The following is a 14,394-nucleotide window of genomic DNA, read 5'->3' as shown; positions in this document are numbered from 1 at the left end:
AAAGCCTGCTGGTTATAGGCTACAGATGGCGGTGACACTAATAATAATTTAAATCATGTTGATGCCTGGGAAAATATGGTTACTTACTTAATTAACTAATTAATTATCCCTAAACAAAACTCTTTAAATTAGCACAATGACTTGACGATTATATTAGAAGCACGGATGACTTCAGAAAATTAATAATAAACGTGATTTTTAAAATATGATAATATGGTGATTATTATAGATTACACAATCCAACAGTACGCAAAGCAGTATTAGCTCCACCATACTGCTTACATTTTAATGTATGTATAATAATAAACCGCTAGTAAAATAGCTAACAATACAATGATGAAATAATTGATTGATTTGATTGATTAAATCAAAAATATATTGAAGACTGTCCATGTTTCATCCTGTGTTAAGTCTTTGTTAAATTCCGTTTATCTACATTCACATTACTGTTGCCATGACAACAGAAGGATATGAAGCCTACACAGCACGCAAAGTAGCCGCGCGATAGAAGAGTGCTAAAGCTAAAACCTTTATCAACCTCCTTTCTGTTATGAGTCGAGCCTTACCATCGATAAATAACTCTTGTTGGCTTTATTGTAATAATTGGCAACCCATCCTGTGAGTATATGTTAGCTAACTAAATGCAGACTGCAAATAATACTGTTATTTTTCGCTAAACGGGGCTAACTTCCTTAAATTGGCTCACCGGAGGTTAGCTAAAAGCGGCTATAACATTAATCAACTTTTTTATAATAACAGTGTGATAGGGTTTAATTGCAGTGGTGGAAAATAACCAAGAACATTTACTGAAGTACTATACTTAGTGCTAGTGCTAGTTCTTTATTTAAGTATCAGCTATTTCCATTTTGTACTACTTTATACTTCTGCTACATCACATTTCAGAGGCAGATATTGTACTTTATACTCCACTACATTTATCTGACAGATTGAGTTAATAGTCATTTTTCAGTTTAAGATTTTACATGTAAAGCAATTTTTTTTTGTTGCATTATTATAGATTAAAGCACTCAACTGTATATGAAATTGTTCAATTGAGAGGCACTTTGACTAACTACACCGTTGAGTGCCGCTTATACAGGTCATCATACAGACGCAGATAGTGAATGCAGGAGACCAAAAATAGAGCTAAAAGACAGTGAATATTGTACTTACATTCATCAGGTGGACACAAACACAACTCTGAATGAGTGATAATTTCACCCTGCAACTGCTGCATATGTAAATAAGCAACTGTTTGCTGACTTGTTCACCATTTCAACTTAAAAGGCAATGATGCCAATGTTGTCATCCCAATTTGTTTCCACTGCCCAACAGTGGGCAAACAATTATTGCTGGATTGAATATTGTGCCTTTTTGTATTGTCAAATGACTGATGTTGAGCAATAATTACCTTAATTTGGCTGGTTTTTAGACCTAATTGTTCATGGCAGCACTGAAAGGTCTGAGAGAAAGAGGAGGAGGAGGAGATGGAGGAGGAGGAGGGGGGCTAGTTTTTGATCCTCCAGGTATAAATGGAGATGAAGAGGAGGAAGACTCACTTGCGGTAAGCTTAGGTGTCATACTCACCAGCATAGTAGTAGATAGTTGCAACAGTCAGATGCATACTCTTGCATTTATATCTTTATTTCTAGGTTTTACTGAGTGTTTTGGCCCAGAATGGACAGGTGGGCCTCTGCTTCTATGACAGCACAGACTCCTCTTTACACTATATGATAGACACTCCTGACAACCATGAGCTTCACCTGCTGGCCAGAGGTAAACACTACACCTGTTATTGACACGATAGTCTCTTTTTCAAACAGAATTACATTCATGTTTTTATGGATTAAATTGCCAAAATATTTGTCCATAAAATGACACTTGTGTTTGTCACGCTCACACTTAATATACGCCTCTTCTAATTTCCTTTGTTTAGTTATTCAGGAGGTTAGTCCCCATGTAATCATTACCAGTGCAAAGCAGGAGCGCTGCATGACCCGCTTCCTGCACAAACTGGGTGAGCTCTGGGACATTATTATCTATGCATAGAGAATGGGAAAAAGAAAAATGTCACAGAAAGTTTTGTTTTGACATGGCGTGAGACAAGAAGTTTCTGAGTCAAGGCACTAAAATGAGATTGGGGACACTGCAGCCAGCTAGTTGTGATAAGGGAGAAAAGTGATTGTATAACTGTTAGAAAATGCTTTGCTTTTTCGAGCACGCTATAGTTACAGTTTTACCATTAAACCACAACGCTGACAATAACTTTTTCATTCAAACGACTAACTATTAATTTTCACCTTTGTTATATCCTAGGTTCAAACCCAGACTACAAACCAGAGGTGGTTACTTATCCATATGTTGACTTTGGTAAAGAAATGCCCATCTATAATATCCTAATATTCTCATCAATTTTTTGGTAGTCTGTTTGCATTACATTTGCATGATTTTCCATAATGAAATGCTTAATTTTCAATGTTGCAGGCCTGGAGGTTGGTAAACAGAGGCTGCTCTCTGCCCATCTACCTTTCCTTCCTACTTCTGTTTCAGAGAGAGACAAAATGTCCTACCTCTCCTCCTGTATCTCCTTTGACTCTCCCCTGATGGTGAGCCAACAGTTTACCTATCATCTTCAAACTGCCAATCATTTTCTTGTGCCTTTCTGCTCATTTTTGTTTGTGTGTGTGTGTGTGCGTGCGCATCTGTTACGTAGCTGAGGACAGTGGGTGCACTGCTAAAATGTCTGGACAGGAGGCGAGTGGGAGTGGAGCTGGAAGACAGCAGTGTTGGAGTTCCTATCCTACAGTTCAACGCCTACACGCTGTAAGACACACACACAGACACATATACACATGCACAACATTGTGATTACACATTTTCCATAATGAGGACACTGAAAGAGTTTTTTCAATGAAGAATGACTTTTTACTTCTCTGTGTTCAGCTCCACCAGTTTTAGTCTGTGAAACATGCAGCAGTTACTTATAGCAAGTTTTCAGAGTATATGCACATTTACTACATTACATTTTCCCTATTCTCTTTATTTCCTTACTTCTCTCTTCTTTATATAAGAGCAAACCAAACCTCTCAGTTCATGAATGAAAATTGTTGCTTAGAACTGATCAAGGCTCAATTGGCTTCATCCTAATACAGGAAAGGTGTGGTGTGTATTGACCGAGACACATACAGGTAAGAAGGCACAGTTTGCAAATGTCTCCAAGGTTTTGCCATAATTATATAAATGATCTCTGTTAAATGTGTTTGTTAGATTGTTCTAACTAAAATAAAAACTAAAATTGTTTCTAACTTTCTTATGTTATATCAGTCATTTTATGTCTGCTGTTCTTATTTTGTTGTCTGATGCATTTTGCTATGTACACTATGTATTGCATCAGATTGTATGAAATACCTTGTTTAGATCAGGTTTATCATTGGATGAGGCAGACAAACACATAGATAAAAAGAAGTGGATGAATGAGAGATCACAATGGATTTTTTGTATTGTTCCAGTGTACTACAGATCTTCAAGTCAGAACTTCACCCATCAGTGTACAAGCTCCATTCAGGCGAAAAAGAAGGGCTCAGTCTTTATGGTATGCAGCTCAGACAGTTGCATTTCGGTTTTATTTCTTCCCCTGCTAATGTAATGGTGTGACCACTAACTACTTGTCCTATTGTTTATTACAGGTATACTAAACCGCTGCAGGTCTAAGTTTGGCTCTAGATTGCTACGGTGAGAATCACCTCAGTCCACAGAATAACACACAAAAGTAATAAAGGGTTCTTTACTCCATGAAAAGAAAATATATACGGCTGTTATTTCTTTGGACAGGTTTTTGGTTCCCATTAAAACTAAACTGATAACAGTTGTGCTAAATTTATTCAACAAAATAATTGTGTCATCTTTTCCAACATACTGCATCATTAATTCCTTGCTACATTATTGTGGGAATGTACATTAATTTAAATCTGCAATTTTTCTTCACACAACCATTATTTTTGCATACACACAAGATACTTTGGTTATTGTAAGAGATAGGATGGTGTAAAAGTTGTAAGTTTGTACTATTTACTTTATAGAAGTACAATAGGTGTAAGTGTCTTCTCTCCTGTCAGCCAGTGGTTTCTGCGGCCAACACAGGACCTGGCCGTGTTACACAGAAGACAGGAAGTGATACGTTTCTTCACATCACCTCGGAACTCAGACGCACAGAGTACCCTGCAGTCCTTGCTACGCAACATCAGAAACATACCAGTAACAACTGTGGCCAATTATCTTCTTTTCGTCACATCTGTTTACCACTTTACCTGATGTGTCACCACCTGAACATTAACGTTATGTCATCTGTCTACAGCCAGTTTACATGCTTGTGTGTGTGTGTGTGTGTGTGGGGTAGACTCTTCTGCACAGGATGTCTCTCTCTCACACCAAAGTGACTGACTGGCAGAGTCTCTACAAGGTTGGAGCTACAGTATTACCATGCACACCTTTTCCACGTGACAGGTTCTTTTAAATGTGTACAAAATGTTGTGTGTGTTGTGTGTCAGACGGTATCCAGTGCAGTGTGTATTAGGGACATGGTGCGACACCTGCCTCAATCCATTCAGCTCTTTCATGATATCAGTGAGGGGCTCTCTGATGACCTCCACTATATCTCCTCCATCATCAGCCGAGTTGTGAGTTCTTCGTATTATGTTGTGCCCTCAAATCCCACCCCAGACTTGTATGTTTTGCTGTTTTTTGTTTGTTCTTTCATAGTAATATTTATAGCCTTTTGTTCTATTAGATAAAAGAAACAAACATTTACTAAAACTTGTTCTTATATTTTTACCATTTTATCCTTGTCTCTTATCTGCAGTTTATAAATCTCTCAAAATATATGTTTTCTGCTTTGTAATATGTCCCTTTTTTATTGTTCTATGTACACAGGGCATCCATGCAAAAGAGAGTGAAATTGCTCTCATTGGACCACCCTGTCTAAATAAACATTGAATGAATGACTGAATGAAAAGTATAATTGAGATTGATTCCATCTCTAATCTGAGACATAGGTCGATTTTGAAACCAGCATAGCCGAGAACCGCTTCACCATCAAACCAAATGTGGACCCCGCAATAGATGAGAGTAAGTACAGAGAAGTGTCAGTTTAATTTGTGGACCTATGTGACTTTACATTCTGGTTGAACTGAACTCTTAATTACTCTCTCTCCCTCTGTCAGAAAAGAGGAGGATGATGGGGTTGTCCGACTTCCTGACAGATGTTGCCAGAAGAGAGCTGGAACATCTGGATGCCCGCATCCCCGCCTGCTGTGTCATCTACATCCCTCTGGTCCAGTCTTTATGTCTATACATCTACTTATATATGTATATATATATATATATATCATTCCAACATTTTTAGTCACCATGCTTTTGCTTGCATGTAGTGTATTATGGGTGGAATTCAATATCAGATATGGAGAAAACTCTGGGGCTCCATATATTGTATAAAAGTGCTCATTATTTGATTCTTCTTACAGATTGGATTCCTTCTCTCTGTCCCTCGACTGTCCAGTATGGTGGAGAAGGAGGATTTTGAGATAGAGGGGCTTGATTTTATGGTGTGTTTGTTAACTTGTCATTTTTGTTTGTGTGTGTGTTTTTAAAAAAGACAAAATTGCTCATGTTTTTGTCATTTTTAGTTCCTGTCAGAGGACCGTCTGCACTACCGCAGCCAGAGAACCAAGGAGCTAGATGACCTCCTAGGAGACTTACACTGTGACATCAGAGGTATTTTTCCCACTAACAGAAAACACCTGAGATCTGTGCATCTGATAACTTTACAACAATCCCAAGATACTTTCCTGATGGTATGCTCCCTGTTTCTCAGACATGGAGATGGCAGTAATGACACAACTGCAGAACACAATCCTCGAGAGGAGCAGCTCCCTCCACAAGGTTGGTTTGCGTCATTGTGCACTTCCAGCCTCCGAGTGTTAAAAACATGACTCCCACTCTGATGAATGACTGTTGGTGTGGAAGTAATGCTGTAAATGTGTGTAGGTGGGTTTTGTTGTGATTAACTATGTGTTTCCTTTGGTTGGGATGTGTTGTTCATTTTGATTATGAAACAGGTCTTGATCCCATCACAAGTTCTTTTCAAGTGCTGTGATATTTGCTACATGATCCATTGCATTCTGCAACTGCAACTTGTATTGTTATTTTTGAGGGCAGAATGAGCACTAAGGTCAGATGATGAAGTATTGTGTTTACGGTATTGTAGCTGTGGTTAGACGTCTCTAGTGGTTAAGCAGATTGCATCTTTGCAATTAAATTAATCTAAAAGAAACACTGAGTTTTATTTGAAGACATTTTTGAAGGGTTTCAAGCTTTGTTAAAGTGATACTTCACTCAAAGTCTCTCTCACACACCCTCACTGTGGTTACAATCATTTCTTAAAATAAAAAGTTTTTCAATTATCAAAACATCCAATGACAAATTGTGAACCTCTCCAATAACATAACTATGCTGTGCATTTGCTCGTCATGTTCCAAATGCTCCTATTTTTAACAAAATATGATTAAATACACAGTTTCCAAATGAATGCTCATGAATGCATACTTTCATCACCCTGTCAAGAGTGAGAGAAGGAGTGTGTGTCTGTTTGTGCACGTAGAGCACATGCCGCCTGCTTTGTCACTGGTAAGAGGACCTCTCTTTAGGACATTTAGCGTATTTAATGTGTGTTGTGTAGGTCCTGGATCTCACTGCTGAGCTGGACTGTCTGATGGCTATGAGCAGTGCCTCCCAGGAGTACGGCTATACCTCACCCAAGCTTGCCAGCCATAGGAAGATAACAGTCATGCAGGGCAGGTAGACTCGTATACATGAGATGGAAATAATTATTGCAGTACAAGATTGTACATTTCTGTATTTAATCATTTTTCTAGACACCCGCTGTTGGAGCTGTGTTCTCCTGTGTTTGTTGCCAACTCCTTCGAGAGCTCAGAGTTGCAGGGCAGAATCAAGATCATCACTGGACCCAACTCATCTGGCAAGAGCATCTATCTCAAACAGGTCAGGACAGTCAGAAAAAACTATCTGTCCCCGACAAATACGTATAAGTTTTATCAACTCTGTAACAGGTACAATGATAAACAACTTGTCTTCACTAGCTCATTCATACTCAACCTTCTGTGTCACTTTGCTGCAGAATCAGTCACACCGTTTTGACTTGTGTATACACCTCAGTTTCCTGTTTACCTGAAATTGGCTTGTCATTGATGTTTGGGGGATTTTGGGGCTAAACAGACTTTTCTTTGCTTTTCTTTTGCTACACCCAGTGATTAACTGTGTTCAGGCAATCAGTTACAAAAAAGTAAACGCTATATAAACAGGAGATGATACCCATTCAAAGAAAATGTATAATTGCAAATAATCTGCCTTCATCTGTTTCTTCAGCACCAGTAGTTGCATTAAGGATACTAGTTACATCAGCATGCTGCCATGACGCATCAGATGTAGATATATGAGATATATAAGATACATTTTACCTTTCCAGACTGTAATTAACTTAATTAGTAGAAAAAGCCTCTCAAGTGGGGGAGGTTTGCACTTGTAAATCATCTTTCTTTCTGATTTGGCAGGTAGGTCTGATTGTGTTCATGGCTCTGATTGGCTCAGATGTGCCGGCGAAGGAGGCAGAGATCGGTCTGGTGGATGGGATCTTCACCCGTATGCAGAGCAGAGAGTCTGTGTCTGTGGGCCTCAGCACCTTTATGATTGACCTCAACCAGGTTAGGTACCTCAACACATGCAAGCCTCTCTGTGTGTGCAGTATGTGTGTCTGTGTGTGTGGGTGTGAAAATAAAAGACATCAACCTCTAACACTCCTGTCCTCCACTCCCACAATCCACCTGTCAAGACTGTTTTATAAAACAACTACTGCCTACAACCATAACACACACACACACACACACACACACACACAATAAAACAACAAAATGTAGTATACTGTAACAGTTTATGTCTTTATTCTCCAGATGGCCCAGGCTCTCAACAGCAGTACTGGCAACTCATTAGTTCTCGTGGATGAATTTGGAAAAGGAACTAACACAGTAAGAGGGACTTGCAGCACTTTGTGAATTAAATCCATATGGATACTCATAACGAGGACACACAGTGTCATTAATGTGAGGCACCTGAAACCAATCCCAGCCAATATTATCTAATTTAGAGCTGCAGCCTGAACCAACACGTACCACCTATCAGCAAGAAATTTGCAGCAGCTGTAAATATAGAAGTCTTGATGTGCACCATCTACAGGCAAGGGAGCTAGTAACACTTAACTTCTATCATTTATTAGCAGTATGAACATTTAATAAATAGTTCGTAAGGAGATGTAAGGACATGAAATTTTTTAATTGTTTGTTAGTGTTCAGCATTTGTCATTACAACTTATAATTTCTCCCTATGAAGATACATTTTATATTATTACAAATGTAATTTACTTTATTGTGATTCATTCTCATACACCAGTCTCCACTTGGTGCATAAAGGAGGAGTAATAGTTGATAAATACATTAAGAAACACTTATCTGCTTACAACTACTTTATAATAAGTTACAAACCATTTATTGCATGTTTGTATACTTCATCTATTTGCTAAACAGGGACTTAAAATAAAGTTTTACCAGGAAATAACAAATTACATTTTAGGTCTTGGGCAATGTCCATGTAAAGAGTGTTAAAATACCTATTTTGTTTTGGTAACTGGAGCATATTTATTGCTAAATAGTTAGAAGAGTTCATACTGTTCTGAGTTTCTTTATGTTCTCTACCCTACATCACTGTCTGACAGGTTACTCTGGAGAGGAATGGAGTAAGTCCAAACCAATTTTGTTCGTCTAAAGAAGAAAACGAGGTGTGGGAGGCAGAAGCCAAACAAAATAAAATTACCAGTTTAGTTTGAATAAGTTCTGTCAGACATCCAAAAAGTCAAAAGTGTACAAACATAATCAAAAATAATACAACAACTCCAAAAAAGAAAACACTCGTATTAAAATTGCTATTGCTTTCCTTTCCTGTAGGTGGCAACATGTACTATTAAAAAAAAGTCTACATCTGCATATTGAAATTACTGCTGTTAATTTCCTTTCCTTTAGGTGGTTCAAGTGGTCGACAATGACAGAACAGCTACAGTGTTCAACGTATTTATACAACAACAGTTTTAAAGTAAACAATGATTTCTGTTATCATGGCATGGATTCATATATATGTCATAAATTAATACATTTAATGAATTATTACTGACTTCCTGTAATATTAATTAGGTTACTGTGGCATGATTATCACCAGTAAATAGTAAGTCATTTGCAAAGATGTATAGATATGTATATATCTATAACATTAGTATCAATTAAGTTTACATTTTTCTTCTAACATAATGTTGCGCAATCAGGCTATCAAGAGAAGGTTTAAAGAGCTGAACCTGAATTGAAATTGAAAAGTTTGGCCCATAGCATCTTCCTGCTTGTTCAGAAAAACAGCAAAACAATATAATGTTCCCCCTCAGGTGGATGGACTGTCTTTGCTGGCTGCATCGATCTCTCATTGGCTGAGAAAAGCTGCGGTAGATGTTCCTCACGTTCTGTTGGCTACCAACTTCCACAGTTTGCTGCAGCTGGGCCTCCTACCCTCCTCTGTCCTGCTGTCTCTTCTGGTATTGAGGGATACCTCAACTGAGATTGCACAATAAGCAAAGCAATTGTGTGAATATTCAGCAAGTTTTCATGATGGTGAACTAATGTGCTGCAGAATAACACTGACAGCAGTTGCAACTTCCAAATGACCAATTAGCTAATGAGGCTGCATTGCAGATATGTGTTACGTCAGTAGAAATTTATTTTGTATGTATATGATTTTTGTGTGTGTGTGTGTGTGTCTGTGTGTGTGTGTGTGTGTGTGTGTGTGTGTGTGTGTGTGTGTGTGTGTGTGTGTGTGTGTGTGTGTGTTAGACTCTAGAGACAGCAGTGGACGGGGATGAGTTGGTGTTTCTGTACCAACTGAAGGAAGGGATCTGCCAGTCCAGCTATGCTGCCAACATCGCTACACTGGCAGGCCTGCCAATTAGCCTTGTACAGAGAGGGGTGGAGGTAAACATACACACACACACACACACACACAGTGGTACACAGAAGCATGCTCATATAGACTGACTGTTTGCGGGTGTGTGTTTGGTCAGGTGTCTGAACTGTACAGGACAGGAAGGCCCATTAAACGCATTGACAAAGCATCATCGGATGAGCAGGCAAACAGGTTAGCTAAACTTAAACTGCACAGAAAGACAATAAAACCCCACACTAGAGAGCAGTGTGTGTGTGAAGCAGACAGGTGTGTACGTGTGTGTTACTGACAGGTGCAGGTCTGTGGTGGAGAAGTTTCTGAACCTTGACCTGGAAGACAAAGATTTGGATCTGCAACGCTTCATGAAAGACGAGCTCTTGCCCTCCACTGGAGACCTTCTGAACCGCAGCTGAACTTTTCTGCTTCTGCAAACTTTTTCTGCAGCTCAGTGGTCAGTTTGTCTCTTCATTCCTGTGTTGTCAGTCGGTTTTTGAAGCAGGCAGGCTTTAAGTGCTGTTCTACCAGGACAGGATACATTTATCTACACATGACTAGAATGCTGTTACTGTAACACTTTAACATTTAATACCCTGCATGTGTTACAAAGGTTTATGTTGTAGCAAAACAAAATACCCAGGTCATTTTTTTCTTGCATTTTGTTAAATTTAAACACTGTGTGTGTGTTTCAAAATATTATATGTGACAGAAAACAGATACTTCTTCACGATATGGTTGAAGTCCTTTCAGCATCACTTCCCACAGTCTTTTGAGATCAATAAATAAATGCAGGTTGTTTATTGTGATCCCGTTAAGGCTTCAGTGATGTGCCAGGTAGTTAGGAAAGCCACTGTGAGATACAAAAGAGTGTATATAGGGAGATTGTGAGCCGAGTTGCAGAATGGTGTATCACAGCAGTGTTTGGTCATGACAAAGATGGTTTTGTTAGGAAAGAGCTCCACCGTGGTCTCCACATCGCACTCTTCTTCCTTCACACAACCTAAAGTCTTAACATCCAGAACATCAGCTAGGGAGACAAGATAATGGTATTTAGTCATTACAGTACATTAAAATAAAATAGATTAATCCTGATAACCTTTCTAATGCTTATGTATTAATTGATAAACTTATACTGACTAAAAATACAGTCTTATCCAACACACCTGCCTTCCCTCGGCCTGTGTAGCATCGCTCGCCGAGGCTGCAGTTGGTTTGAGTGGTGTAGCAGGCGTCCCAGAAGCCCAGATCACAACGGAAACACTCCAGCAACTCTTCCTCCTCCGCTAATCCCACAGACTCCATTTGCAGTTGTAGCTGCTCCTGCTCTTCACCTGAGCCCAAAGAACATCACAAACACAGCACTGTTTAAGACGGGAGACTGTCTCTAAATACAAAATAATTAGCAAAATAATAGGTAAAAAAATAAATACTGTCCACTATATTGAAAGCTGGAAAACATGAATGTGACATACAAATCATATGTGTTAATTTAACCATTATTTACAGTCCCACTGAGGTTGAAAGATGGCAGACTAAAAAGCTGCAGATAGAATTATACAAAATCAGGCAACTGAAAAATTATACTAAAAACACATGAAAATATTAAAAACACTAAAATAAGTGAAGGCCAGAGAATATATAGTCATAAACAGTGCACAGTGTATGTCAGATTCATGAATAAAATTCTTTTTAATATTCAGATTTTGAGGCATTTATGTAATAGCTTGTTGGACACATTTATTATTCAGGGGTTGCAGAATGTGTGAAGTGTTGGAGCGCTGCTGGAGGACATCAAGCCAAACTGATGAGCAACATTCTGCCGAGCTCTCAAGCATCTCAGAAATATTTTGTTTATTCTGCAGCGGTCTGGAATTTGTTTCTTGGAGTGGATGACTTGTGTTATTCAGAGAGTGCTCCAAGTCTTAGGGCAGCATTGTGGTTATTATTAACCAGACAGATACTGGACCTGGAACTATAAAGGTAGCTTATTTGGACACAACAACATATTAGTATCCAAGTAGTTCTGGATGACTTATCTGAGATTTAGGTTTCGTGTTCATTGTGAGAACACGCTTCACTGCTGCAACTGGTTGCTGCTGGGAAAAGGATTAATCTGTTCATTAGGGCCTTAAGATGTGTTTCAGTGAGACTCACAATCCTTATCCCCTCTCATCTCGTTAGCTAATGCTAGGTCAGGTGAACAAGCAGACAAAAGAGTAGTGAAGTGGGACTCATTGTGAGACAATAACAGACTTACTGTCCAGTGTCTCTAACCTGTAGTATTCATTGTTTAATTTTTATGTCCTAAATCTATACTCAGTTACCACTTTATTAAGTACACCTTGTCTAATGCAGTTGAATGCAAAAGTCCTGAAGTAAATCCTACTTTAATGAACGGTTAAAATTGTTTTGTTTGAGGTGTTGATTTTGGAGGATGCACAGTAGTATGTGCTGTTGCACTGTGTTACATAATATGTCTCTATTATCTTTTGCACCTCATTTAAATCAGTGAGGGTAGACAAAACTACAGCCTCAAAAGTGACAATAAAACAACACCTCTTTTAAAAGACTTTCAACACAAACATAACCTTCATGAAGGGAGGATTTATTATAGAGCTGCAATGATTAGTCAACTAATCAGCAATTATTTTGATAAGCAAAAATGCCAAACTTGATGGTTACAGCTTCTCAACTGTGAAAAATTTCTGCTTTTAAATAGACATTTAATATATGTTAAATACATGAACATCTTTTGGTTTTGGTCAAAAAAATAGTGATTTAAAGACAACAACTTCAACTTGGATAGAAATTGTTCACTAAGTTTTAGAAAGCAAATAATGACTGGATTAATTAGGAAAATAATCTGCAGATTAATCAATAATGAAAATAACCATTAGTTGCAGACCCTGTTTATTGCAGGGCTGTTGTATTTGACAGTTAGTTAGTTAGACTTTATTGTTCCCGGGGGAAATTCTTTTTGACAGCACTGTACATCACAGCGCTGCATTGGATTTATATACTAATCAAATCCTTATATGTACATAATTCATAAATTATTGAAACCAGCAAGAAACTGTTCATTAATAACAATCAACCAGAAGTTAATTAAAATTTTAATGCCCAGTTGTATTAGTTGTTGTTGTTGGAGTTTGAGGTGTAGAATCTACAAGTTCTAGTAGCAGTATTAGCTGATAACAGGATATACTGTTGGGTCAATGGAGACTTACTATAACCCTGGTAATAGGTCATCTTACCTTGAGTAGGTGCGAGCATCATAACGGCAAAAACACAGAATATTAGTTCTCTCATTTTCAGCACGATACTTCCTCCATTGACTGCACCATGAGCACTGCTGAGGAGACCGGAAGCAGGGCTGATATTGGATTAGTCAGGAATGCACCTGCTATTTGTCCTGCACCAATCACAGCTGCTGAGGGCTGCAAATGATCAAAGAAGAGACGTTTTTGGGGAACAGCTGCAATACAAGAGAGGTGGGATGTAGAGTTTGGCAACCAGGAAGGATTTTATGCCTCACTAAATGTCAGAAAACATCATTTGGTTTAATAGCTGTTTTAACAGAAGTTACAACGTGAACGTCACATATAAAACGAAGCTGGTAACTCGTCTGTCCGTTTCTAAAAAAAAATACTGAATGTCAGATGCAGACAAAGGTTAAAACTCCTCAGTGGTGGAAAACATTTCTCCATCTGGTCATGAAGACTTCTTAACTCAATCCCTATTCCTGCTGTAACAGGTGTTAAAAAAAAAAAAAAACACTTTTTCAAACTGGTGTCTTCAGGCTGACTGATCCTCAGTCACTCTCATCTTTTTGTGCCAAAAAATGTTGATCATAGCTCCTCTCTCTCTTAAGGAACAGAGAAATTGCATGTGTCCTGAGTCAGCACAGGGTTAAGCAGCTTACAGCCTCCCGTCCGTCTGCTCAGATATGTATCAATGCACACACACACACACACACACACACACACACACACACACACACACACACACACACACACACACACAAAGCCCTCTCTCAGAGCAGGGGATTCAATTCAGTTATATTCTCAATGCAGCATAAAACGTGTGTCACTGAATTATGTAACACTGCTGTGTGTTCACACAAACCTCACAGATTTCTTGAATTCTCTGTTGCTGCAGTGATGTGTGCAGGTGTGTAAAGATACTGAAATTCCCTCTGGTCAGATCACTGTCAGATTCAAAGAGATCTCATATCTAAATCACGATTAATGCCTGCTAAATAAAATGTTATATGTAGCATGTATAATAAGAAAC

General features: G+C 38.5%; 1 protein-coding gene across 1 annotated transcript; it reads left to right on the top strand.

Moving 5' to 3' along the window:
- Window positions 1–1,444: 1,444 nt before the first annotated feature.
- Window positions 1,445–10,541, top strand: msh5 (mutS homolog 5). The gene is made up of 25 exons (XM_022766203.1): window positions 1,445–1,564; window positions 1,653–1,776; window positions 1,937–2,017; window positions 2,317–2,370; window positions 2,485–2,606; window positions 2,714–2,823; window positions 3,153–3,188; window positions 3,510–3,592; window positions 3,687–3,732; window positions 4,116–4,254; window positions 4,397–4,459; window positions 4,548–4,676; window positions 5,052–5,124; window positions 5,220–5,329; window positions 5,520–5,600; window positions 5,682–5,769; window positions 5,870–5,937; window positions 6,734–6,852; window positions 6,930–7,056; window positions 7,626–7,775; window positions 8,022–8,096; window positions 9,554–9,700; window positions 9,996–10,133; window positions 10,223–10,296; window positions 10,397–10,541. Exons 1-25 carry the CDS (start codon window positions 1,445–1,447, stop codon window positions 10,515–10,517), a joined length of 2,478 nt encoding a protein of 825 aa, XP_022621924.1. The 3' UTR covers window positions 10,518–10,541.
- Window positions 10,542–14,394: the final 3,853 nt, after the last annotated feature.

Source organism: Seriola dumerili, unplaced genomic scaffold (assembly GCF_002260705.1).
Source record: "Seriola dumerili isolate Sdu_G_001 unplaced genomic scaffold, Sdu_1.0 BDQW01000814.1, whole genome shotgun sequence".
NCBI classification, from domain to species: Eukaryota; Metazoa; Chordata; class Actinopteri; order Carangiformes; family Carangidae; genus Seriola; species Seriola dumerili.
The sequence above is the reverse complement of the archived record's forward strand: the minus strand, read 5'-3'. Positions and strand labels throughout refer to the sequence as shown.